The 24,291-nt window shown below is 42.2% G+C and overlaps 1 protein-coding gene across 9 annotated transcripts in view; it reads right to left on the bottom strand.

Moving 5' to 3' along the window:
- The window catches only part of DAB1 (DAB adaptor protein 1), a 1,250,774-nt gene that overhangs the window by 57,245 nt on the left and 1,169,238 nt on the right, over window positions 1–24,291 (bottom strand). For 7 of the 9 annotated variants that reach the window (XM_063600986.1, XM_008977956.4, XM_008977957.4 and 4 more), the window contains 5 exons: window positions 20,608–20,739; window positions 19,848–19,967; window positions 19,349–19,387; window positions 17,685–17,750; window positions 11,218–11,277 (listed from right to left, as the gene is read on the bottom strand). In XM_063600986.1, the coding sequence (XP_063457056.1) occupies window positions 11,218–11,277; window positions 17,685–17,750; window positions 19,349–19,387; window positions 19,848–19,967; window positions 20,608–20,739 (417 nt within the window). The remainder of the gene's footprint in view (window positions 1–11,217; window positions 11,278–17,684; window positions 17,751–19,348; window positions 19,388–19,847; window positions 19,968–20,607; window positions 20,740–24,291) is intronic. The other 2 variants (XM_063600991.1, XM_063600992.1) reach the window with 1 other exon arrangement.

The raw sequence follows: 24,291 nt of genomic DNA, 5'->3' as shown, positions 1-24,291 counted from the left end.
CCCTGACTCAGAACAAGCTGGGGTTCAAATTCTGGCTCTGCCAAGTACTAGAGCTTTGTGATTTGGGTGAGGTTTATTACATCTTTAAACACCAGTTTCTTTATATGTAAATCACGTCTACCTGCTAGGGTTGTGATTACTGGGGGCGGAGGGGGGCGGGGAAGCTGAATCAAGAGCCGAGGCTGTCCACAGCATACAGCAGATGCTCAATAAAGTCTAGCTACTTTTTCTACAGCAAAATCAACCTTAGATTCTTAGTACATATGGTTAGTGGCTTGGCACTATACAACAAAGAAAGAAACTGAGTCAAAGGCTGGGATGTCATATCTGATCATCAGAATTTTTATCATTTTCTCCCAGGATATCTCCTTTTCAGGGCACACCAGATAGTTCTGTAGCCCTGATTTCAAGCTCTCAGAAACTAAGGAGAAACAGATTTTCTGGACACATACTCTGTGTCTGATGCTTGTTCAGTGAGGCGACTGGATTATAATACTTGAGAAAGTTCTTTGCATCCAAAGCACCAAGTTCAGAAGCAACACCATAACTCACTTCTGTGCATTTCAGAGTGAGCTACTTTAATGTCAAGTTATTAATGGTGAAGACAGGAATGGGGCCACTGGGGTACCTGACATGGTAGCTGAGATACTGGGAGCAAGATATTGAGATAAATACTGGCCTATATAATGAACACGGTGACAAATGGAATTGGAGAGTAGATGAATAATTCTAATGTCCACTAGGGCAATCCCCTTCACGATATAGGAATCCCTTATAGAACCATTGATCCATTGCTTGAATACTCTTAGTGGCAGAGAGCTCACTACTCGATGAGGTTGTCCTTTCCCCTGAAAATCAGCTCAGATTATCTGAAATGTTTTTCTTATATTTAGCCCAGATGTTCACTCTCTCATTATACTACCATGCTCTTCCCCTTAATCATGAAACAGCCTGTAAAATAACTGGAGGCAACTAACACATATCATCCCTAGGTCTTCTCTTCCTCAGGGTTTTATAAAAGCACCTTCCCATCTTCTTTGCAGAAACTGCTTTCACACATATTACCTGTGAGTCTCACAGGGCCCTGAGATGTCAGTAGTGGATGGCCGCTATTCCCATTTTGCAGATAAGGAAAATGAATCTCAGAAAGTTGAAGTGATCAACAAAGATCATACCCAAAGTGAGGAAAGAATCCTGGCAGGGGGTCTGATCATTCCTTTCAATTTTGGAATCCATGTTTCATCAAAAGGAAAATTTTTTAAAAAACAGAGACAGGGTCTTGCTTTGTCACCCAGACTGGAGTGCAATTGTGCAATCCTAGCTCACTGCAGCCTCAAACTCCTGGGCTCAAGTGATCATCCTGCCTCAGGCCCCCGAGTAGCTAGGACTACAGGCATGTATTACCATGCCCGGCTAATTGTTTTATTTTTTGTAGAGATGGGGTATTGCTATGTTGCCCAGGTTGGTCTTGAACTCCTGGCCCCAAGAGATCCTCCCACCTCCACCTCCCAAAACACTGGGATTATATGTGTGAGCCACCAAGCCTGGCTGTCATTAAAAGGAAATTAATGTCAAATCCAACTGATCAATTCGACAATCTCTGTCTTTCCTACTTACTACTATGCCAACCATCTAAGAATCTCTCTCTCTCTCTCTCTCTATGTGTGTGTATATATATATATATATATATATATATATATATATATTTTTTTTTTTTTTGAGACGGAGTCTCACTCTATCACCCAGGCTGGAGTTCAGTGGCATGATCTTGGCTCACTGAAACCTCCGCTTCCTGGGTTTAAGCAATTCTCCTGCCTCAGACTCCTGAGTAGCTGGGACTACAGAAGTGTGCCACCACACCTGGCTAATTTTTGTATTTTTGTAGAGACAGGGTTTCACCATGTTGGCCAGGCTGGTCTTGAACTCCTGACCTCAGGTGATCCACCCACCTTGGCTTCCCAAAGTGTTGGGATTACAGGCATGAGCCACCGCGCCCGGCCTAAGAAAGTCTTTTGAAGGCCAAAAGAATTTCTGCTAGAATTCACTGACTGGTTATTACTGATAATTAGAAAGTCTTTTATGCCTAATACAACTATATAAAAGGCTTTGAAACTGAAAAATTACAAGGAGAAGGATAAAAGATCTTTTTCAGCCATAAGAATATTACATGGGGGAATGAGAGGGGAAAAGAAAAGTGCTAAGTATTTCTCACGTGAAAATGACATAAGTTGCACTAAGGTTAAAGTCTGTGTCATTAAAACAGTTGTCTGTGAAGGTTAAGTTCCACCAAGTTCAGTGTTATAAGGTGTGATAGAGTCTGAAATAGGCACTTGAGTGGCCCTGTGAATGCAATGCTCTACTCGCAGTCCCACTGTGGGACCTGAATCATGTTCAATGGCTAACAGGGTGCAAAAAGCACTAAATAATGAATGCAGTAATGGGACGCTTAGCAGACACCTTCCTCTCCACTCAGGAATGTGCTTTTTTTTTTTTTTTTTTTTTTGAGATGGAGTCTCGCTCTGTCACCCAGGCTGGAGTGCAGTGGTGCGATTTCCGCTCGCTGCCAGCTCCACCTCCCGGGTTCACGCCATTCTCCTGCCTCAGCCTCCCGAGTAGGTGGGACTGCAGGTACCCGCCACCACGCCCAGCTAATTTTTTTGTATTTTTAGTAGAGATGGTGTTTCACCGTGTTAGCCAGGATGGTCTCGATCTCCTGACCTCGTGATCCACCCACCTTGGCCTCCCAAAGGGCTGGGATTACAGGCGTGTGCCACGGCGCCTGGCCAGGAATGTGCATTTTTAACAGTCACAAAAAAGTCAAGATATCTGCCTAAAGAACATGTCCAGCATTATCAGCCCGAAGAAACAAAGACTACGTGTATTTCCCAGCTCCTTGAGATGGAAATTGGTGATAAATTAATCAGCTCTGAGCACTGCTGAGTAGAGGAAGTATGGACTCAGCAGTCTCAGTGATCTGCCCAGAAGGTACTTACATTTCTCCTTTGCTTATTCAAATCTTACTCATCCTTCAAGGCTTTGCTCAATTTATTCCCTCCTTTCTGAAACCTCCGTGTCTCTCCAGCCAGTTAGCATTTCCTTTCAGCAAGAATTTATGCTGTTGGATTTCAGACACCCTGACATAAAAATGTACCTGTGTGTTTACAGTCACAAGAGAAGTTAGTCCCTGTGCCAAGCTTCCAGCTGTCTTGACCAGAAAAGTAGATGAAATGTATATTTCTAGGAGTGGGTAGGATTAATCCTTACATTGGCTCACAATTCCTAGGAAAGGGTGCAGGAGAGAAGCATAGCATGACCTTGAGAACAAATCTGCTAGAAAGACAGAGACATCACAGGTCCAAATTAAAATACACAACGAAAAGCATCCAAATGTGTTATTTGAGAAAGAAGTCCAAGAGAGGGATGATAACCACCGCTGAGCATCCTGAATCAATAGGTCAAGAAGGGTTAAAACTAGGGAAAGAATGAGTAAATGAGAAAGAGGAAAGTAAAGAGATGGAACCAGCTTTCCATCTATACCTGGGCCCTAGCTCATCAAAACAAAACTGTGCACCCATCAGTTGATGCACTCAGGTGAAGGAGAGCAATAAGAAACAGAAAATTCTAACTTCTGCCCTAAGACTCTGGAACGCTCTGTAACTTCAAATTTGCCATGTTACTGATTTATCTCTGTTGATGGAAGAGTGATGATGAGCTGCTGACTGAGGCTCTAAGACAGAGGTTGAGGGATCCTGTTGGCTTTGAGTCCTACAAAAATTTATTCATGCATACACTTTTTTTTCCTGGGCAGAGGGTCCACCATCAATATCTCAAAGAGATTGGAAATCTCAAGAAGGCCTACCTTAGAAACAGTCTAGATAGAAGTGAATCTTGCCCTCTAGGATCTTACAGAGAAGTAGGGGAAATAAACTGAATAATAGCCCACAGTGATTAAATTCTCATTGCACTGAGCTCATTCACATACTTTAGCTCATTTAGTCTTTACACATTTAGTCTTTACACAAAAACTCTAAGGCAGGCACTAACATTAATTCCATTTTACAGATGAGGACATGGAGAGTGGGGAGACTAACTTAAGTACTCAAAATTCACAAAGCTAGAAAATGGTAAAGCTGGGAGTCAAATCCAAGTTGTTCTGATGCCAAAGCCCATATTTTGAACCATTAGAAAATACTGCTCCATGATTACCACAATAAAATGTGGTTAAGGCCAGGTGGAGTGGCTCATGCCTATAATCCCAGTGCTTTGGGAGACCAAGGTGGGAGGATTGCTTCGGGCCAGGAATTCAAGACCACAGTGGGTAACATAGCAAGTCCTCATCTTTAAAAAAAAAAAAAAAAATTTGCCAGGCATGGTGGTGCACGCCTAGTCCTAGCTACTGGGTAAGCTGAGGCAGGAGGATCATTTGAGCACAGGAGTTTAAGGATACAGTGAGCTATGACTGCAACACTGCACTTCAGCCTTGGTGACAGAGTAAGAGCCTGTCTCAAAAAAAAAAAAAAAGAAAAAAAAGAAAAGAAAAGAAAAGAAAACAAATTTCAAATTTGTGGTTAGAAGTTCAGCAGAAGTGGGCTTGGCATGGTGGCTCACACCTGTAATCCCAGCACTTTGGGAGGCTGAGGCAGGTGGATCACCTGAGGTTAGGAGTTTGAGACCAGACTGGCTAACATGGTGAAACCCATCTCTACTAAAAATACTAAAATTAGCCAGGCGTAGTGGTGCACGCCTGCAATCCCAGTTACTTGGGAGGCTGAGGTGGGAGAATCACTTGAACCCGGGAAGCGGAGACTGTAATGAATCAAGATCATGCCACTGCACTTTAGCCTGGGCAACAGAGCGAGACTCTGTCTCAAAGGAAAAAAAAAGTTCGGCAGAAATACATTCGAAAAAGCAATTTCCCTAGGGACTCGAGGAAAGCTGAAGACAGAAAATAAAATTTTAACTGGATCTTGAATGTTGAATGAAGAAAAAGTTCAGCAAGAGTACTGGAGTGGAAGAAAAGGATGAACAGAGGTTTATGGTGAGAGAAAGGAGGGGTTCCTGAGGATCTGAGGTCACTAAGGCTGTTCTTAGTGAAAAGATTCAAGGGATGAGGGTCATGAAATTGCAAGGCCAGGTTACTAAATGGGCTGTCCACTGGAATGGTGAATCTCCCCAGACAATGGCCAAAAGTAGAGAAGGCAACAAAAAACAAAATAATGGGGTCACAGAAGAAAGTGTATTTTATATTTCAACAGTTGATTATCGTTCATTCAGTTCAGTAGTGATTTCATATACAGACTGAGGATAGTGCATAGAACCCCTCTTTTTGCCTGTTTCTCTTATATATTATATTGTTATATAAAATTTTAATTTTTAAAAAGAAAGTCTGTAGCCAAATGTAGTTTGAGAAATGGACTATGTAACTACCATCTCTAATTGCATATTATCTGAGACAAGGCAAGGGATGTAACTGATACACTCTTAAAATCCAAAAATTTTAGCAGTTTTCAGACAAGTATCTGGCAAAATTACTGGGCCCAAATCCTTTCTCCAGCCTTCTGTGACATGCAAATAGTTACAGGGGTTTTGGGGTAGAAGGACTGCACTTATTCTTTTTTTTTTTTTTTTTTTTTTGGAGACAGAGTCTCGTTCTGTTGCCCAGGCTGGAGTGCAGTGGCACGATCTCGGCTCACTGCAAGCTCTGCCTCCCGGGTTCACACCATTCTCCTGCCTCAGCCTCCCAAGCAGCTGGGACTACAGGTGCCCGCCACCACGCCCGGCTAATTTTTTTGTATTTTTTAGTAGAGATGGGGTTTCACCGTGTTAGCCAGGATGGTCTCGATCTCCTGACCTCCTGATCCGCCCGCCTTGGCCTCCCAAAGTGCTGGGATTACAGGCGTGAGCCACCGCGCCCAGCCTACTGATTCTTAATTCTATCATATTGTGTCCTTAATATTTTATAAGTTACAGGCCCCTCTTCAGAAAAATTAAAGAGTTTTAATGACTTTAAACACTTTCCACAGGGCCCCAGGAGGAAAAATCCAACCCTAGGTAGGATGAAAAAACAAAAATCAGAAATAACCCTGCCAAGGAAGCAAGATGTTTTGGCTTTGCCTGATGCTGAGTTCCTGATGTAGGAGGGGAGTGAATGCAGGTGCGTGAGTGTGTGGGTTTGTGTTTAGAAGGCCACCTGTCTGCCTGGTGATCCAAGCTATGAAGAAAAAACAACACATATTTATGGAGGCTGCAGGTGGAACAGGGAAAGAATGGTTAAACACAAAGTGGAAGAAGGGCCAGGCAAGAGGGCTTCTTTGAGAACCAACACTGTCTTAGTTTGACACGGCGTCTTTGGCCCCAGAAGGAAAAAGAACTTAATGGACAATAGATGAGCTTTGAGTCTATAGGCATTCATTTGTTCATTCATTCCTCACACAGGGATTCATTTGTTCATTTATTTTTATTCATTCATTTACCACTTGAGCAGCTACTCTGTGTCGATGCTTACTGTAATGAGGACATGAATATGATATGATTCCTGTCCTCAACGGACTTACAAAGCAAGGAGGTATGGAGTAGAAGTGACAACTCCTGGTGAGTAGTTCAGTGCAACAAAACATTTAGTAAGTGTCTATTAATTGCTAATGTACACTGAGTGATCACTGTTATTAATCTAAACTCTCAGAACTCAGTGAATTTGGTTTTCACATCACCATTACATAGCTGAGAAGACCAAAGACTGAATAGAGCAAAGGGCTCACTCAAGGTCACATAGCCAGTAATGAAGCCAGGATTCAAACCCCGGTATCTCTCATAGCTTAGGTTACTACCACAGTCCTCAGCGGGAACTATATTTCAGGCACTATGCTAGGTGCTGAAATTGCAAAGCTGCGTGAGATGTGATCTCTGCCAAGGTTTTTGAGGAACTCAAAGTCCAATGGTTCACATGAATATGTTAAGAGAAAATGATAATCCATTAGGATCATTGCAAAGAGAAGTATTAGAGGTAGCCCAGGGAGACTGAATACTCTATTTGGGGTAAGGAAGGCTTTCCAGAGAGGGTGTGTAATCCCCTAGAATAGTTGCCAATCCCTGGCTCAGTGAGGAGTGTTTGCTAGAGCACTGCCTGAAATAGCAACATGTGGATATGTTCTCATGTTATCTAATTCACATCTTCTGTTAAGGGTTTTGTATAAGTGTCTCCTTCAATCCTCCAAACAAAGCAAAGGTAGTATTATTTTCTTTTGGTAGATAATAACATAGAGGATCAGAGATGCAAAAAGCTGCTCAGGGACTCTCAGGAAGTGGCTGTGGTAAGAACTACACCCAGATCTCACTCTGAAGACCAGGCTCTGTGCAGACCTAAACCTGAGAAAAATGAAACCAGGTGGAACTTAGGGTAACAGGCCACTGGGCAGTTTCTCTTCTTATGGGAAATTTGTGGAAGTCTTACGACTTTCTGGAAGCTGCTTAACATACACTGAGTTATCCTTGTATTTTTCTTTCTGGCTAAGGGAAAGGTGGCGAAGGAGCAAACAGTGAGAGGCAAGGATTTTCAGAGTACAGAGGTACTCTAGGGAGTGTGCATTCATCAGAGAGGCAGGTCTACTAGGGGAATCCTGGAAGGCAGGAAGATCTCAGAGCAGGGAGGGGTGTGTGGTATTCGGTATTACCTCTGAGAGGCTTGGGCAAGTGGGATCAACTTTCCAATACATAAACTACTCTGACCTCTAATTATGTTCAATCATCTTTTTTGGTAGATAAGAACACTGAGTCTCTGAGGCAAGGAAATATATCGAAATTCTCATAGGTAGGAAGAGGAGCTCAGATTCCAACTGCAGCCACCTGTCTCTATACCACAGCCTGAGGTTTTTACTTCTTACCTCTCTTAGGCTTTTGAAAATGTTGAAAATAGCTCATGGAAAAGTCATCATTACCATCAGTTGGTTCTAGGACTCTGAGAGAACAGCGGGTTGGGAGCCACTGCATGCCATTCAGGCAGCCCAGATATTTTGCAAGCAAAATTTCTAGTGCATTTCCTTAATGATTATTTTGGAGTCAGAAATACAGGGACTTTCTTTTTTTTTTTTTTTTTTTTGAGACGGAGTCTCGCTCTGTCGCCCAGGCTGGAGTGCAGTGGCGCGATCTCGGCTCACTGCAAGCTCCGCCTCCCGGGTTCACGCCATTCTCCTGCCTCAGCCTCCCGAGTAGCTGGGACTACAGGCGCCCGCTACCACGCCTGGCTAATTTTTTGTATTTTTAGTAGAGACGGGGTTTCACCGTGTTAGCCAGGATGGTCTCGATCTCCTGACCTCGTGATCCGCCCGCCTCGGCCTCCCAAAGTGCTGGGATTACAGGCGTGAGCCACCGCGCCCGGCCGGACTTTCTTAATTCTACCAGGGATTTTCATAAATTCCTTCTACAGATAGAGTCATTCATATATATTTTACTTTATTTTATTTTATTTTATTTTATTTTATTTTATTTTATTTTATTTTATTTTATTTGAGATGGAGTTTGGCTCTGTCACCCAGGCTAGAGTGCAGTGGCGCCATCTCGGCTCACTGCAACCTCCGCCTCCAAGGTTCAAGTGATTTTCCTGCCTCAGCCTCCCGAGTAGCTGGGATTACAGGCACACCTCACCATGCCCGGCTAATGTTTCGTATTTTTAGTAGAGACGGGGTTTCACCATGCTGGCCAGGCTGGTCTTGAACTCCTGACCTCATGATCTGCTCACCTCGGCCTCCCAAAGTACTGGAATTACAGGCCTGAGCCACCGCCCCTGGCCTTCATATATTTATTAAATGTTCCTAAAGCAGCCGTGTTGCACCTGGCTTTCATATACCAGGCCATGGGCTTGCATCTGGTAGTACAAGGACCCCAGGACATTCAAGGAAGTAATAGGGAAGAAGTGCTATTGGCAGAGGAACGACAACACAAAGGCAGGAGTGATCTGCTGTTGCTGTTCAGAGCGAAAGTCCAGAAAGTCCCCCTGAGAACACAAAGCTTGAAGTAAAGTTGGAATGCTGGGGGAAGGCTGCAGAGAGAGTGGGGAGGGGTAAAACAAACAAACACAAAAAGATTTCAGTAGGGCTGGACCAGAAGGAGGTAGATTAGACACATAGGCTGGAGAGGGGACCTTCAGGCAGCCTGCCTGTGTATCTCAGGCAAAGGAGCTTGGATTTTTTTTTTTTCTGGAGCTATTAAGCATGGAGATGGTGTGGCCAGAATCATTAATAAATTCACAAAAACCAAGGCAGCAAATGGAGCATGTTTCCTTACGTATCTAAACCTGTTAGGGGCAAGTGTGGCAATTCAGGCACAAACTGAATTGTAGAGAATGGTGTCATGGGGACTGGACCAATTGAAACACGAAGAGCAGACCAATGTTTCAGTGACAAGGGGGCCTGATGAGGTGCAAAGGCCTCAGGGAGAAAAACTGCTGTTTCCCTGAGCAGTACAACACAGAATAGGGTCCCTAGACTTGGGTTTTTGAAAACGGGCCTGCATCTGGATATGCTTTTTCATTAAAACTAACACGCATAGGTTTCAGAAGCCATATTTAGATGGGGGGTGGTGGTTTCAAGATCCTGGAAGAGTGGGTTATAGAAATGGACATTGATCAGAAAGAAGTTTCACTAAACGAAAAGGGAGAAGGGGGCAGGCAAGGATGAGAATCTACCAGAAAGACTCCCAACTTGGAGAATACAGAATCTTAGGTTTGGAAGGGACATCCAGAGCTCTCCTGTCCATCTCCCTATGCAATTTGTGAATCGCCCTGGTAATCTTTCTGACAAGTGGTCTGCAAATCTTGTTTGCATAGCTCCAAGAATGGTGAGCTCACTCTCTGAGGTGCCAGCTGGTCTAGCTATGAGCAGCTCTGACTGTGGGAAGGTCAGCCTCACTTTGAGCTGGAATTGACTTTCTTATAGTGCCACCCACTGGTCTCAGTTCCAGGACTTGGCTGACACAGAACAAGGTAATCCCTTTTCCATACAGTGGCCTTTGGAGTCCCATTTCATATCTATGTATTCTTTTATCCAGGCCAAACATTTCTGTGTCCTTCAGCTGCTCCTCATGGGATGGAGTTTCACATCCCCTTGTTAATCTTATCGTGAAACATGCAGATGTGCCTTTATGTCTCTCACAGTGTGGGGTCCAGAACAGACAACAGTGTTCCAGGTAGAATGATTTTAGCCTCACAACAGCTGTCAGGGACAGAGCTGACATTGTTGAGGGTCTACGTGACTTTAAAGCACCTTCTCTGTCCACACATTGTTGAGATGAATGAGGTCAATAGTGACTGAACACGCTAGTTCCTTGGCTGTGGCAAAGTCACATGTGCCCCCTGCTCAAGAGCCTTCACTGGCTCCCGAGAGCTGCCTGAATTATGTGTAGAAGTTGCCTTCTGCATGCCAGTTGTAGGTCCTAAATATGAGTTCCGGGCACTTCAGTGGTTTGGAGCAGTACCACACAGCTGGGAATTTTTGGTTCTGTCCCAGATTCCCAGGAGTCCCACCGGCACATGGGGTCCAGATCCACTGGATCTTGTTGTCCTTAATGTGGTATGCCTCTTGGGTTCTCCATAAGCCCATTGCACATGACCTTTTCCAAAATTTTCACCCTTTGGCTGAACTTTTGTATACCCCAAAGGCCCTGGCCAGCCTCTCCTACTGTCCCTTTGAAACTTCTCAACCACTTTCAAATTAGATGGGCAGCTCTCTTTCCACAACAGAAACACTATCCTCCACTTGAGCAGGTCACTGAGCTCTGAGCTTCACTACCATCAGCTCTGCCTCTTACTCAGGTTATTCTGAGGATAGAGTGAGAAAATAGATATTGGATACACAACACTATTAGATACCATAATACTGTAATGTGTTAGAAGAATTACTTCTTCTAAACCATGGCTGGAGACTTTTGCCCTAGAACACCTATGACCTTGAGGCCCTTAAACAGAGTAGTTCACGTGATTCAACTCACTCCCACTCATGGGACCAGACCTTCATCCAGATTGGCACCTTTTCCTCAGTGCTACCATTTCTGCCTCATGTCTCCTTCCTCTGGCCCACTGAAGATGCCCCAGCATGCAGTCCCCAGCAGAAACATGTGGGGCCATGACACTCATTCCAGGAGAAGGGTTTCCTTCCGCAGGCTGTAGACAGCCTTAATGTGAATCCAGGTCACGGAAACCTGGCAGTGGAGAGGAGATGTACTTACACTTACAGGTTGACTTTTTGGCACATCATAAACACCTTCCTTCTTTTGGCTGGTGGGAACCTATGGAAAAATTAAATTCAGCACAGTCAAAACACTCTGGTACTCCAATTTCAAAGAACAAAGCAACCAGACTTCAACTGCAAGCTGGCTAAGAATGCCTGAGAATGGCCCCAGGGACAAGCCCATGGGAACCTGCTGTAATTGTGAACGTATCAGGCCAGGCTCCCTCCCTTAGGAGCATCAGATGGGGACAGGGAGTGGGCATCATTTAACAAAGGTTTATAGGTTGTCTCTGCCATTGGGCTCCTTGCAGAATCAAAGACTAGAAACTTACATAGACTTCAGAAGTCATGCGGTAAAAAAAAAAAATCCTCATTTCCTTAGACAAAAATGAGGCCTAGGGAGGTGCTATACTGTTCCTGAAGTGATTAGAAACAGTTTGTAGCTGAGCTTAAACTGTTCAATGCTGAGGCTGAGATCTGGGCTATTTAAAATATAGCAAATATCAAGATCCTAGCACAAAGCACAGCTTCTACTGGGATCAGATACAAGCCATTTGATAATTATGGAAGGTTTTCATTGACGAAAAAGGCCCACGAGTGGTATGGAAAGTGTGGGCCTAGTATGCAGAAGATCTTGAGGGCGTTTAACATTAATCTGCATCTTCCTCCCTTCCCTTACTCATCCATCTGGTCTCACTGTTACGAGCTAACTGTGACAGCCTGAGCAGGTCACTGAGCTCTGAGCTTCACTACTATCAGCTCTGCCTCTTACTCAGGTTATTCTGAGGACCAAGTGAGAAAATGGATATTAGATACACAACACTATTACATACCATAATACTGTAATGTGTTAGAAGAATTACTTTAGTTACTGACACATCATTTAAATATATATGAACACATCTTATGATACTAACGATAGTGGATATGTTGACTACTTTTCAAATGAGTCAACCAAGGGTTTTCACTGAAAGATTCCAGATTGGAAGCACCCATTAGTTGTTCCTTTCCCAGCAACTGTCACAGCTTAGCTCACACCCCCATTGCAGGACCCAGCCGGCAGTGGTTTTATAATGGTCTGAAAACATGCCTTTCTTTCCATCATATTGGGAGCTCCGTAAGAGCAGGCATAGTGCCTAACACCCAGTAGGCTCTCAGTAAATGTCTGCTGAGACATATGGTAAACGTATGATAGAGGAATGTGGGGAATAGTGAAGGAAAAGTATCTTTTAGGCTTGAGCTAGCTAACTACACCATTGTTCTATAAGAAGTAAGAATTTGAGCTTATTCCTTAGGTCCCTTTGACATTTTTCATCTCATTTAACTTAAAATCTTTGCAATAACTCTAAGAAATTGGTAGTATCATCTCTACTTTAAATAGGAGAAAGTTACGCTCAGAGATGTTAGGGACTTTGCCCAAATCGTCAAAGCTGGTAAGTGACCAGGTTCAAACCCAGCTCTTTCTGGTGGCCAAACAAGACATCTATTATTAATAATGTGAGCTAACATGGACTGGGTACTTCCTATGTGCCAGGCGCTGTTCTAAACATTTGTGTCTTATATACATTCTCATGCAATCCTCAAGACAAGTCTTTCAGGTAAGAACTCAATTGGCCCCAGGTTGCAGAGAAGAAAAATATCTCTGGCAGTAGAGATATTTGCCCTAGAACACCTGTGACCTTGAGGCCCTTGGACAGAGTAGTTTGCGTGATTCAACTCACTCCATGAGTGCAGTCTGTGAATGGGGAAGCCAAAAGCTTGAGCCCAGGGAGTTTGCCATTTGACTGCTATACTATTCAGACAGTTGTTTCAAGTGGGCCTTTTCTTTGACATCACATCCTATGTTCCCAGAAGCTCATCTACACTCTTGCAGAAAACAGGACTAAGTGAGCATGGCTGTGTCAGTGGTACACTTCCAGAGCTGATCTTGCAAGCTTCACTGTGCAAGTAGCCAGCAAAGAATGTCTTTTCTTTGCTCCTGATAACTGAGCTCCATCTAAAAGAAATCCTCTAAGAATGCCTACAGAGTTAATGAGGGCCAATAAATTACCAGCCCTCACTTTTGTTTTTACCAGCTCAACCTTTACTGAGCAAAATGAAGAACATTCTGTTGCCCGTAATTCACTGCTCACTACGGGCACTTAGCACAGTTGAACCGCAGCTGCCTCTCAATTATCCCTAAAAACGGAGAAGAAGCAGTGGAATGGATAAACCCAAACTGTGCATAATTGAAAACGCTTTTCTACTTGGCTCTCCCATGGGTGAGATATCAATCTGCCTGTTTGTCCTTTAAGATTTATCTCAGCTGGGATATCTTCTTGGAAGCCTCACTTGATTCTCTAGGCCTTGTTTGGAGCCTTCCCCTGTATTCTGGTAACCTCTGGTGCATTCTTTCATTAAAAAATAAAAATTGCTAAGTACGTATTATGTGTCATGCATCACACGTTCCCTGGGACAATGATGGTGAACATGATGGATATGGCCCCTGATTTAACAGAGCTCCTTGTCTTATTGGGGGAGATGGAAAAGTAATCAGACTACTGAAATAGAGTGTAAAGTGTGCTTTATCTTATCATGAGAATTATTGCATCACATTGTAACTGTTCCAGGGTCTATAAGCTTGCTGAGGGCAGGTTGGGGTATTTTATTATCCTTGTATCCACAGCTATAAATATTGGTGAAACAAAGAAATGCCTAATCGCCAAGCATTCAGCCCATGAGTGCTAAGGTGCATGGTCCTGGCTCTCATCTCTGCTTAGCTGTACCATTCTGTTTACACAAAAGGCTTCAGTAACACAATGTTTTAGAGACATAAAAGTTTCAGACCAAAAGGAACCAGAAGACTGGTAGTTCCAAATCCTGGGTCTGCCACAGGCTGCGACTCAGACAGTCGCTTTGCTCTCTGAACTTCAGTTGCCCCATCTGCCCATTGTGAGCATCTAAGGGGGCTGTACATAAATTTCTGAGGGTGAGGGCTGTGCCATGGTCACCATCTCATCCCCGTGCCGGACGCATGTGATTTCCCATGTGTCCAGTCATTTATTTGTTCTATAAATAATCTTTTTTTGTGTAAGTGAATAGATGTTAAATTACTCTAAAAACAGCACATTCCATACTATACATACAAAAGACACTTTTACTTTTATTTTGGCAGCATGTTAATTAATAGTGTGGAGAGGCAGTTCCAGGCTTTGTTGGGTAACATTTCCTGGAGACTCATCATTTAAAAATAACGATACTTGACACGGATTGGATGGTTAACAGTAGTTTTTGAATGAATGAACTTGGAAAATGACCATGTGGAAAGCTGAAATCTTGCTTATATAGGAAGCCTGTTCAGGTATTGAAGAACACTAGATTTAGAATCGGAGGTTCTGACCTTGTATTCAGCACCTCAATTGGGGGAACTTGATTTTCTTATGTTCAAAATGATAGTCATTGTAGCTCTTTTTCCTATGTCACCATTATTGGAAGGATCAAAATTAAGTGATGTGTAAAAATGTTTTGTATTGGGAGGCTGATAACTTCAATACAGCCGATAACTTTTTCTGAGGCATGCAAAGCAAAAGGCAATTATTATTATTAATATAGCTGGGAAAACAAGACTATTAGAAAAACCTCGAAAAAAGAGGTTACATTTACTCAAAAGCCTCTGCATCCCTTTCGTTGGAGTTATAAATAGGAAAGTGAAGCATGCTTGAGGATTTCTGCTAGGCTCTCCAACAACATGTGGTGAGCAAGTTATGTTCTATTTCACTTAAAACATGATCATAAGACATCTTCAACAGCATCTGAAACTGACAACACGCAAGGAAGGAGGGGAAACTCACGTTTACACAGAACCTACTATGAACCAACTGCTCTCCTCCTCGTTTTACGTTTTCACATCACTGCTAGGAGCAGAGAATATATTATCCCCATTTCATAGCCCAGGAAATTGAGATACAAAAATTATGTTCTCCACTCAAGTTCACAAAAGAGTTAAAGGTCTCCAGGACTGTCTGCCTCACTGCAGAAAGCAAGGAGGTGAATAAAAGCTGAGACCACTGGCTGGGCCAAGCTGAAGTACAAACACTGCAATTCAGGAGAAATAGCTATGGAACACTTACAAGCCCTTAAAAAAAATGAGGCGCCTAATAGCAGCCCCTTAAAAGCCCAGCCTTATCTTCAGGCCCAAGAGCTTATCTCTTATTAAGTAAATTGAGCCCCAGCAGACTGGCAGAGCAGGAGAAGAGAATGACCCTTAAAGGCCTTTCCAATAGAAGGAGATAAAATATTCATTCCCTTAAATGGTAGCTTCCTGTTAATGATGGACAGATGGGAAGATCTGGAGGTCAGAGCTGTTAAAACAAGTGTGATTTTTAGATAGTGACTTGAAAGGGACTTAGAATCGAATTGTGAAACTCAGAATCAGGGGATTCTGAGCTGAGAGCAACCTTAGGATTTATTTCTTTATTTACAGAGGTCAGAGGGACCTGCAGTGGGAGCTCTACCTATTGCTAGCTCTGGGACCCTGGGCAAGTTACCTTATCACTGTGAGCCTCACTTTCCTTATCTGTAAGGTGGGAATAATGATTCAAGCCACATGGGGTTGTTGTGAGAGATAAGATATTGCACTTAAACCCCATTAACAGAGTTGGCCCACCATCAGCGCATGTGCACATGCAAATTTTCCCACCTCCACCATTTCTGAGTCTTATTATCCTGTAAAACAAGCTAACGTGCTTCTCTAAAAAAATCAAAATCCTGTGATAAAGCGATAATTGCAAAAAACAGAAAAGGGTCTTGCCTGAGAGAGCCCTGTATTTTACTTGCTCATTTTACAGATGAGTAAACTGAAGCCCAGAGGAAAAAAAATATACTTGACAGTTAAATTAATGGCTGAGTTGATACTTGTACTAAAATACTGAATCCACACAGCCAGACTCCACATTTTGTGACCCATGATGACACCTCTTCTTTCCATTCTACACATGAGCTTGTGAGTTAGGGAACAATTGTTCGCCTATTTTATCAAGGGAGAAACTGACTCTGAGAAGGTAAGTGCCTTGCCCACTACCACTTAGCCAAAGGTAGTTGGTAAGAGAGCCTGGACTACAACCCAGCTTTCCACCAGCTAAAGCAGGTCTTTCCAGTACACTAGGGTGTCTCCCTCCCCACCCCGCCCCCACTACAATCCTACAAGGCTCAATGGGAGCCCTGCCAACTATAGCTAAGTCTGGATTCAGAAACCTGTAATACTGCAAAGCTTCCTTTTATTTAAAAGGGGCCCTCTCTTCCTAGGATGATTGGTTAATGGTTTTTTCCTCCTCATATTCAGATACTGTAAGATTGTATATACTTTAAAATCTAACACTCAGGACAAATGCAACTTTTCTTATTAAAGATACTTGGTAAGCCACGACTTTCAAAAAAAATCTCAAAGCACAACCTCACATTTGAATGGAATCCAGATAGATCCAGTGAGAGAAAATATTATTCAACAAGGCTGACAACTTTAAACAAAGTTGTTGGTAGAACTAACGTTATATTTTAGTCATTTAGAATTCTATGCATTTGATAGAAATTGAAAATATGTTTTACTTTTATTACACAAGTAATACACACCCAAGGCAGAATAGGCCACACAACTAACAAAATTAAAATCACTTATTAAATACATTAATTTTTTTTCTTCCCCTATAATGTTTCTATTTCAAATTGGGACTACAATACTAATGAGTGAAAAGTTGCAGGTCATCGTATCTATTTGATGTGCTGCTATACTGCAGTTACACAGACACTTTTGTGGAAGACCACGGCAGAAGGAGGCAGAGCTTCGCCTTCACACCCATGCCTGGGTTTGAATCTTGGCTCTAAATAGTTGTACAACCCCGAGAAAGCTACTCGGCTTCTCTCTCTGAGTCTCACCCTATAAAAACAGAATTAAAATATCTAGTTTGTAACATCTTCATGAGAATTCAGTGAGTTTAAAAAGTTCAGTTTTCTTTGCACAATTAAAAATAAGGGTAAAGCCTTTAGCTGTACTTTCATTCAGTTAATATTCTCAATGTTGTTTTCACATAGCATTTGAAATTAAATTTGTGCTTTATTTTCAGTAGCGGAGTTGGCTTTTTAAGAAATTTGATAAGCACATTCTTTTGAGAAATAAAGGACCCTAATTGGATAATGGACACCAGCTCTCCAATGTATTACTTTAGTCAAATGGAACATTTTATTTTTGCTTCTACTTAAAATAGTTAAGATCCATTCAAAAGTAAAACACTGTACCTAACTAGCTATTAAACATCAACAACAAGGCATGAAAACTACTGGTAAATTGCTGGGGAACTAGAAGCCATTTCACTCAAAGGTATTTTAACAAGCCAGGAACGACCAACAGAACCCTTGGTTCTTTAGACTATCAGTACATTTATGCATGTACTAGTAGTGGTGCAACGGTAAGAGAGGCAAACAATTTTATACCTGATAAATGTTTTCTTCCGTTTCGGGATCACGGATTGGCTCGTGTCCAGCCTCAAACACAATGTACTATTACAGGAGCAGCCAGAAAGGAAAGGTCAGAGGTGAAAAAGAAGAAAGGTAAAACAAGCATTTGGAAATTAAGATACAAATCACAGTGAGCATTAAAGAAGCAGGCACAAGAGAAAACACCTTAAAGACACAACTGAATTATTGAAATAAAATGTACCTTGTACATTCCTGCCTTTCATAAGGAAAACTGCAGAGGTCTGCTGGTCAGTATTTCAGCAGTGATTGCATCGAGCCTCTGCAGATCTTTCTGGAGATATAACCTCTTCATTCAATGGCAATTTGTCTCAGGAATACCTGAATACATTGGTATTGCTCAGTGAGAATGCTATCTCACTGGAATGCCTGGGATCCCAAACTTTGTAATGTATGGGTTACAGTTGAGGGGCATCCCTTTTTCCCTAAGGTTCAAAATCCTAAACAAACTCTGAAGAGCTCAGAAGCCCCAAACTCCTTTATCCCATAAATATCACCTTATTTTGCGTTCTCACTTTTAAATACATTAAATCGATTTTTCCACATTCATGTTTTAGGACTGAGACATTTCAAAAAGGCTATTATTCTTCATTCTGTGCAAGCCAGTGAGCCAGGGGGTGAAGCTCATATTATATACAAATCCTCGGCCCTCAGCATTCTAAAGCAAGAGTATGTCATTACGTGCATCTTTGGCTTTTGTTTGCCGTATACATGAGATATTTTTCCACTTCAAGTCATCTACATTATTTTACTTTCATTGTAGCAGTACCAGATTTTTGTGTGAAACTAAGCATTTATATAAAATACATATGTGACACACACACACATGCACACACAAAGAACACCTATGCATCCCAGTTAGAACTGTAAGTTCAAGATTTTCCTTTGTGTTCAATAAGTCATTTTTTGGGCTTCTTTTTCTCCTTGGGAATAAGCACAGGGGAGGGAGAGGCTGTCTTTTCCCTTTTTTTCTGCATCTCTGTTTGAACAGACCACATACTTGACCCCAAGAGAGATCATCTCCCTACCCACCACTGAGCTGCAGATCTTGAAGAGAGTCCAGAGAAAGCTAGGGGCAGAAGTGTCTTTAGGGTCACTCTTTCCTTCCTCCCAACAGCTCCTATGGCATGAGCCAGGTAATCGGAGGGTCAGCTTGCCCCATCGGGGGTCAGAGAGTCCTCCTCATAGCCTTTCTAAAGCTTAGAAACCATCCTTTGGGTCTGTGCTAAAATGCTACCAAAATGTCAGCCCCCACCTCTGGTTCTTAACTCAGAGAAGCCACCTCATTATTCATATTCTCTCTAATGAACTCAGAATATTCAAGAGATTCTTGAAAACATTCAGCTCTGGGATCAAACTTTTACAGACTGTGAAGGGGGCCGAGGCAGAGGCAAGAAGGGAGAAGCGGATCTCCAAATCCCAAGATACCGATGCCGGCCAAACTTCTGTTCGTTTTTATGGAAATTTGCTCCTGGAGGGGCTGGCAGCCCTCACCCTCAGAAATAATCTTGGTCTCTCTCCAGGTTTTGCAGTCAGTGGATTCTTCAGGTTTCTGACAAAATGGCTCTGGCACAGGTCTAGTCACTCTTGAATCTAAAACCCCGACTAGTTTCAGAAATTACCTGGTACACAGGATCTTCAACATCCTCTTCCAATATTGTCTATTGCAGAGTAAGGAGAGGGAGGGTGAAAAGCAGAGGACATAAAGGAAGAGATGTGAGACTGCATTCAGAAATTACAGGACAGTAAAGAAACCAGCTCTGGGCAGAAGAGGCTGGTGGGGCATCAAGGTAGAAAAAACACAAAAAAGTCAAAATCCTTAGAGCTACTCCTACCTCCACCCACACTGTTAACAACAGCAAAAGCAGTTGTGTTTCTTGGGTCCTCCACCCCTGAAATCTTTCTCTGGATTCGAGATTTCACTTCATCTAACATGTCTAGAGTTTAAGAGAATAAGGAATAATTTCTAATGGCTTGCTTTGGGTCCTGTAATTTACACAGGAATCTTTCATCTTCATTTATTTCTACTTGGCAGCAGGAAGAGAAGGCCTGACTGTCAGTTTTTACATGTGTTTATTTGAAGCCCCGATCTCCAGCGCAAGGATAAATTCACAGGTATACCTGGTACACAGCTTGTTCACACTGCTTATCTTTTTGTGCCTTTTTTTCTAATTCTTCTCTTTGCTTCAATTCATAAATGAGTTGAAAGAGATCTCTCAAGTCCAGAATAACAGGTTCAGCCTGGGATGAAAGGTAGTAAGGCACATCATAAGGGAATGGTACTGAGACGCAGCAACAAATTTTTGTTTTTGCAGCGACAACCCGCAGCCCTTCCTTTTTCTATTAATCTGAAAGCATTCCATTCTTAATTAATTCTACCTTGTTTATACTGGTTTAGCAAATTGCATCTAGGCTAAAGTTCATTTCTTCAACTAATTATATTTGCAAATTCATAATAATCATAAGCATAAAAGGCATTGCTTTTATTTGTGATTTAGAATACAATAAAATTAGGGTAGGCCTTATGCAAAACAGCTATTTGTTTTCTCTTATTTTCTTTTTAAATGAGGCTATGAACGCAAGGAAACTTATTTGTATACGGTGCCTCCATCCAGTTTAATCAGAAAGGAAAATAATTAGTCATTAGGAAATACCCATTAGTTAAAAAAAAAAAAAGAAAAAGAAAAAACTGGATGGGTATGAGCATGTTTCCTTGCTCCAAGGCTGTTTATCTTTTCTAGATGGGAATGTGAGCATCAACTTCAGTGGAAATACATTGCTTGGTCATATCTGAGAGTGGGCCCTCAAAGACCAACGGAGTCACTGGACTGTCCCCCCAGAGTTCCAAGGAAAGACTCCCTTCTTGGATAGGGATACTCACCGCCTGGGCTGTTTTTATGGCCACAAATCTGTGATTCCCTTCCTTCCCACAAACATATCCAAAGGCCCGGTGATCTGTAATGTCCTTTGCAATGTAGGATATTTCATGAACAGCATGATGATGCTGAAGGGCCTATCAGAGAAAAAAAAGGAAGAACATATTTCAGGGAACTTTCCCTTCGAGCTGTTGATCAATAAGAAATGTGTTTCAGCTACGTGTGAACAGGCCCGAAGGGCTTTGGAAAAGCTGTTTAGTCCAGATGGAAAGAAAAAGAGCTATGCCTGCCCTTGAGAAATGGAGGCTTCCCTCTATGGTCTTAATGCTGTGACCAGAGAGAAACATAGGATTGTTCATATGCTGAATAAGCATCTGCAACGGTGGCTTTATTCAGCTTGCTAGAGCCAGCCAGTTTAATTCAATGGGTAGGCTTCTGTTTGATCGTTTTACATGACACATCCCAGTCCAACTTTTGGATTGATATTTAATTTACTTAAATACTCAGGGACCGTGTGTGCTGTGGTGGAGGAGCTACACTGCACAACTCCAGGGAGTATTATTAACATTCATAGAACTATAGATGTGCATGGTGACAACACTTTTCCAGCTGATGATGATACAGTGTGTTGAGGAATAAATGCCTTTCTCTGTTTTGCCCAAAGTCACCACTGGGGCTAGAGGCGGGGCTATGCATACCTCAGGCTTTTCATTGGTAGATCTCTCTGCCTGCAACATCAACTCTTTTTATCCACTTGCCCAAATCCTCTTTCTCTTTCAATGGCCGTATGAAATAGTACCACCTGAGTGAAACTTCCTCTGAACAAGGCATGCCTTCTGTCTCCCTGGAGAAATAATTCCACCCTCATTTGTGTATCTGTAGAACTTTACTTTCTAATGACACTGAACTGATGAATTCCTCCAATGTTCGTGCCTGGACTTCCTTACTCTCACAGGTCTTCCTTCTCTGATATATTTACATGATTCCTTGTCTGTCTTTCCCACCCGGTTCTGTCTTCCTTATCTCTGTCATCCTAGCACCTTGCACTATGCCTGGCCTATAGTTGTTGAACTAAAGTAGACTGAGATTGATAATTAGTAATTTGAAAATCTTTTATAATTCACCTTCATGCCTTCATTATCTGAGCTTCAACAAATAATGTTCACCATCCTATTGGGTAATGGAGATCTTAACGGTTATTTTCCTATACTAAACCTACTTGAAACAACCCTCATTCAACAGTACTCTGTAAAGGCTTATATATTCATCTGGGTGCTTATGGTATGTTTAAAGTCCTTATAAAGAGCCTTTTCATTATACTGGGTATCAGGAGGCCTGAATTCTAGCTACTGTGTAAACACAAGGCACCCACTGTACCCCTGTGTACCTCAAGTTTAACCCTCTAGTAAATGGGAGGTATGTACCAGATCAATGGCTCATAAGCCAAAGCCCTAGATCCTTAGGAGTCATTAAATGTAATAAAAAGAGGCCCCATGCAATTTTCAAAATCTCAAAAAACTAAACAGAAATCTGTAATTATTCCTAATAAGTCTACATATTTCTATGTGCATGCAAATGAAAATGCCAAGTTTATTTGGAATTTCTGTTTTTTGAGACAGGGTCTCACTCTGTCACCCACGCTGGAGTGCAGTGGTGCAATCTTGGCTCACTGCAACCTTCACCTCCCGAGTTCAAGTGATCCTCTCGCTTCAGCCTCCTGGGTGGCTGGGACTATAGGCATATGCCACCAGAGCCGGCTCATTTTTTTGTAGAGATGGGGTTTCGCCATGTTGCCCAGGCTGGTCTCAGACTCCTGGGCTCAAGCGATCCACCTGCCTTGGCCTCCCAAAGTGCTAAAATTACAGGTGTGAACCACTGCACCGGCCATTTATTTGGAATTATATCAGCTTAGTGTTGCTAATATTCCTTAGCTCATATTTGAGTATATTCTCTTACTGGCACTTAGTTATGGTTTAAATAGTCCAAATAGGAAAATGGATGATTACAAATGCAGTTTTTTTGGTAGACAGATTCCTCCCCATTACTGAGTCCATGGAGGGAGAGAGAAAATTATGAAAACATTGGGAACCACTGGAGTAGATACTCTCTAAGCTCTTATTCCGTCTTCCCAAATCCTTTTAAGCCATTAGGACCACTCACTACAAAACCAGCCTCCTGGCACAGTGGGCCTCTGGATTTCACGATGGTCATTGCCGTAGTTCTAGACCATTGATCTTCTAAAATGTCCATCTCTTGGCCGGATGCAATCTTTCCAGGCATTTGACCTTATAAATCATTTGTGGCAGCAGAATTTTCTGACTTACCTTAAACTTCCAGGGTCTGATCATTCACTAACCTCTCTGACTACTCTTAGAACTCTCTCTATGGCTTCACACTTGCCCAGGCTGCCCACTGGCCACTGGATATCATGCTTAAAGGGTGGTATGACTGCTCAGTTACCCTAGTCCCTCCAGTGGCAATAAAACGAATGTATAAGTCTAATGGTTTTTGACACAAATAAGTTGGCAGAGAAGGACATATTTGCTAGCAAAATAATTAGGACCCATTAATTTTTGTTTTATTAAGAGGACATATTTAGCTAGCAGAGGAAAATTGCTCAAACAGTGGTAGCTTTTTCACGGTGTTAATGATGTAAAATTGATGAGATTTACATTCGCACAACATGGGGGCATTGATTTGCAGGCTTTTGTGCGCTAAAATGGTAGGCAGCAGGGAAAAGTGGGAGACAAAGACGTTCTTCTCTTCCTTTCCTGAAAGTATCTCTCTCACTGCATAATGTGGAGAATGTTATCCACGTTTCCTATTAAATCAAAGTTTGATGACAGTGCCTTATTGATTGCCAAGTAGAATATTGCTCTAAAATTAAGATGCGATTAGAAGTCTTCCTGGTGGAATTAGATTTGGAGATGATTGTGCAATGGTAAAATATCACCTACCAGGCAAGACAGCAGATGGAGATGTTTTAATTTATCTGGGAATCCTCATTAAGTGTTTTAAAATCAAAACATTTTTAATGCCTGATGATACCTAATACTGTCTTGCAGAGTGTAGCTGTGTGTGCGAGCGTGAAGTGCTTAAAGATATTTGTAACATTATTCTCTCTCATAGTTAATTTTATGACATGTTAAAAAGGATTGCTCTGAACGTGTCTCATTCATTTGGAAATAAGAGTCAGTGAGGGGCTATGTCTTCCCTCTCTGCAACCTTAACCATGCAGACGTAACATAGATACTTAGAAATACAAATACATTAGAATTCTGCTAATCCCACAATTGCATTATCACATTCGCTTTAGAAACTTAGAGCATCATGCAAATTCTTGTTCACTGAGCCTCAAAATTGCCCCATGTCTTCAAGTAGACTTTATCAGCACAATCAAAGACAGTTGGAATCTTAAACATCAATCCTGAGTTTATTCATGAAGGGACTGAAGGTCAGAGATTGAAACGCCAGGACCAATACTAAACCCAGGTGTTTTTCCTACTCAGCATGACAAAGCATTGAAAAAAGGAAACTAGATTACACAGAATCAAAGTCTCCTTTCCTTAGACTTTTGGCTCCCTCAACCAACAACAAAAAGATGATCCCTTGATAATCTGGGATGAGGAAGGCAAGGGAAGAAGAGAACTGGGTAAGGGGAGAGAACTGAGAATGTTCTGGATTCAGGC

The sequence above is a fragment of the Pan paniscus genome, chromosome 1 (genome assembly GCF_029289425.2).
Source record: "Pan paniscus chromosome 1, NHGRI_mPanPan1-v2.0_pri, whole genome shotgun sequence".
NCBI lineage: Eukaryota > Metazoa > Chordata > Mammalia > Primates > Hominidae > Pan > Pan paniscus.
The sequence above is the reverse complement of the archived record's forward strand: the minus strand, read 5'-3'. Positions and strand labels throughout refer to the sequence as shown.